This window comes from Condylura cristata, unplaced genomic scaffold, assembly GCF_000260355.1.
Source record: "Condylura cristata isolate star-nosed mole 26May11 unplaced genomic scaffold, ConCri1.0 scaffold00024, whole genome shotgun sequence".
NCBI lineage: Eukaryota > Metazoa > Chordata > Mammalia > Eulipotyphla > Talpidae > Condylura > Condylura cristata.
This window is the reverse complement of record NW_004567125.1, coordinates 1,407,842-1,411,090: the sequence shown is the minus strand read 5'-3', so window position 1 is coordinate 1,411,090 and position 3,249 is coordinate 1,407,842. Positions and strand designations below refer to the sequence as shown.

The 3,249-nt window shown below is 50.5% G+C and overlaps 1 protein-coding gene across 1 annotated transcript; it reads right to left on the bottom strand.

Annotated features, from left to right (window-relative positions):
- Positions 1-356: 356 nt before the first annotated feature.
- On the bottom strand, positions 357-1,793 carry CCL24 (chemokine (C-C motif) ligand 24). Its single transcript, XM_004688023.1, has 3 exons — positions 1,721-1,793; positions 1,411-1,528; positions 357-597 (listed from the first exon to the last, which is right to left on the bottom strand). The coding sequence occupies exons 1-3, from the start codon at positions 1,791-1,793 to the stop codon at positions 357-359; spliced, it is 432 nt and encodes a 143-aa protein (XP_004688080.1).
- Between the last annotated feature and the right edge of the window lie 1,456 nt (positions 1,794-3,249).

Here is a 3,249-nt window from a genome sequence, read left to right as displayed (position 1 = left end):
GAAGCGAGCACTTGAAGCACTAGAAACAGGGCCAGCCTGAAGCATCTCCAACATGCCTGATCCCCGAAGGGCAGGCAGCCTCCAGGCAGCACCTCAAGACCAGCAGGCCTGTAGAAGCCAACAAAGGCAAGGCACCAGCAGGGTCTCTTGTGTGCCACTGCGTTCAGGAGACTGGAGCTCAGAGGGAGGCCAGCTCCAGTTCCGGAGGAGGACCACCCTCTTTCTGGGATCTTCTCCCCCAGCTCAGGGAAGGCCAGAGCCATGCTCCAAACAGCAGGCCTCCCCTGCCTTAGCTTTTTATATGGATTGGACACAGCCCCTGAAAGTGATGCTAAGAAACAGGAACATCTTTTTCCCTATACCCACTGGCTCACCAGTAGCTCACCAGACCCCAAGTGCCCTGGGCCAGAGCTCAGAGGGCCAGGTGCTTTGATGGAGGCGCTGTGGACAGGATGTCTTGGAGCAGCGACTTGAATGCTCGTCGGCTTAGTCCCCACGGAGGTCTCTCTCCACTTGGCATCCAGATTCCTCATGTACCTCTGGACCCAGTGGTGCTGGGGGCTGCCACAGAACTTCCTGCCCTTCTTGGTGGTGAAGCTGTGGGAGTTAAAAAGGGCACACTGAGGTCTGGCTGGGACGGGGGCCACGTTATGAGAGCTGGGTTTGGAGGCCCAAGCAGGGACACTTCTTGTCCAGGCCCCGGGAGCTGCTGCTGTGACGTCTGTCCGTGCATCTGTCCGTGTCTCTGCTCCAGGGCTCACGTCCAGCAGCCTACCTGCCAGATGGGGGTGGCCCTGCTGGATCGGCAGGGAGAGACACAATCCCTCCATGGAGAGGAGGGGAGAATGGAAAGTGCATCGAAAACCCTCCAGAGAAAAGTGGGATGCCTCTTTCCGGGTGTAGCCAGGGCCGTGGCCCATCAGGATGCCAGAGCCAGGAGGGTGCAGTGAGATGTCCTCTCCCTAGCTGGCTCTGAGCTGGGGTGCCAGGCTGTAGAACTGGGCCTGGGCCAGTTGAGGAAATTTTTCTAATATCAAGGTCCTATGAGATAAAATGTGTTCACACCCACTCTTTCCTGTAAGAGGCAGTACTGAAGTTATGTGGAGTCCTGGGGGAGCTTGAGCAGGTGACGTTTCTGACCTTCAGCCGCTTTCTCGAAAATGGAGTCAGCTCTAGTCATGGGCCGTTGGAGAGGGTTGTTAAGTTAATATGTTTGTTCTGCTATTCCTCTGTATACCTGGGGCTCAATAAGCAACTATTGACCCTACATCTTTTTTCAGGCTTTACGGCTGAGAAAGCCGAGGCCCAGAGAGGTGACATGACTTCCCCAGGGTCACAGAGCTGGGGTCTCTGGCTTTGTGCCTCAGTGACCCTGTAAACCCATCAGGGATCCCAGGGGGAGTTACTTACATGACCCCAGCCCTGGGGCAGACACTCCCCCTGGAGAATTGGTAGCTTACTATTCTGTTCTCAGGAATTTTCTTGGAAATGAAGGACATGCAGCAGAAAGAAGGGATGACCACAGAGCCTATGAGGAGGTAAAACAAGGAAAAAAAGTCACATTCTTTCTCAGGTTTCCCTAAACTCTGAGCAATGCGTTCCCTTCTCTGGCTCCCCTCCAGTCCTAGGTTGGCCAATCCTGCATCCTCCCACTATATCATCCCAGCCACACCGTTGCCCTCGGACAACTGTCCTGCCTGAGAGACCCCAGAAGTCTTACCTGCAGGGGCAATGCAGTGGGCACACAGGGCCAGGAGCAGGAGCATGACAACATGGGTTGTGGGACCTGCCATGACCTAGAGATCAGAGAAAGCAACACAGAGCTCAAAACTGGGGTACAAAAGAAGAGGGGTTGGGAACAAGGGGCCCAGTTCCTTGTGGAACACCCAATGTCTCTCTGCCCTTTGTAGGGACATCTAGGAGAAAACACCCCTTCTCAGTCTTCTTTAAAGCCTTGATCCCTCTGCGGTCTTAAATGGGGAAGTTATTGCCCAGCTGAGTCAGGGTTATTTGAGGTGCTCTAAGAAAAGGCTGGGAGAGGGGCACATTGCCCATCCTGTGCAAAGGGCGAAAGTACTAGGTTCAGAGTCAGAAGCTGATGCACACCCTAGCCATGCCACTCACGCTGTGGGGCCCTGTGTAAGTCACTCACCCTATGAGCCTCGCTTCCTCAGCTGAAATGGGGGCATAGCTATTGGAGACCAGCTCCAACTATTGAGGTGTCTGGAGGCAAGACAGGCAGGACCCTAAGGTGGGAAGGCGTCGGCAAGTGGAGATTCCTAAGAAAGAGGGAAAGGGAGAAAAAAGAGGAAAGGGGGGGTGAGGAAGACACAGGAGTCGGAGTTGGGTGCAAGTCTTCCTGCTCTGCCTTCAGCAGAGGTTTATTTTATACATTATGAGCAAGCAGTGGGATGACATCAGCACAGGAACTGGGCTGAGAGATTACAATCATCTTTTTTTTCTAAGAATAGTTTAGGGTCGTATTGCCCTTTAGCTGAGATATAACATTCTAAAATCAATTAAGGTTAAAAACAGGTACATAGGTGCACAAAGTTTATGACTAATATTACTATAGTGGAGATCAACTAAGATAGAAGTCCCTTAAACCTTATCTACTACCTTAATGGGTTTTTGTTTTTCTGCCTGAGTCATCCTGGGAGACAGAAGAGGAAATTCCTTGTTAATCAAATCTCTGAATAGGAGACATAGGTGGATTTCTTTATCTAAAGACTACATAGTAGAATCCTGAAAAACTAGCAAGAAGACTTTTGTGGATTCCTTTAAGGTGTAGCAGGTGGAAAACTTGACTAGTTTAAAAACAGGCAACCTGGATGAATTTCCACATCTAAAGCCCAAACAATAGGAAGTTCGAGTAATTCTTTAAAAGGCTGAATAGAAGGCTAGGTGAGATGATAGAATGATAAGATTTGGGTTATCCTCCATCGGGCAGTGAGAGAGACTTTGCAAAAACAGCCCTTTTGCTTTTATCAGTCAGTAGTCATGTCACTTGACTTCAGGGGAATTTTTTCACCCTGGTGCAGTGCTTGCTTGTCAGGGCAGGCAGGCCTTGTGCGGCTGAGGCAGTCCAATTGTAAGCTGAAAGTTGTTCAGAATATTTTGATATTACGGTTATACAAAAAAGGGAGGTTATAACATAAGCTAGCAGTGGAAAGTCCAATTTTTCAGAGCTTTTCCTGATCTACCCCGAATCTGTCAGACGATAGAGGTTGCATAGCTTGTGTCACGTAG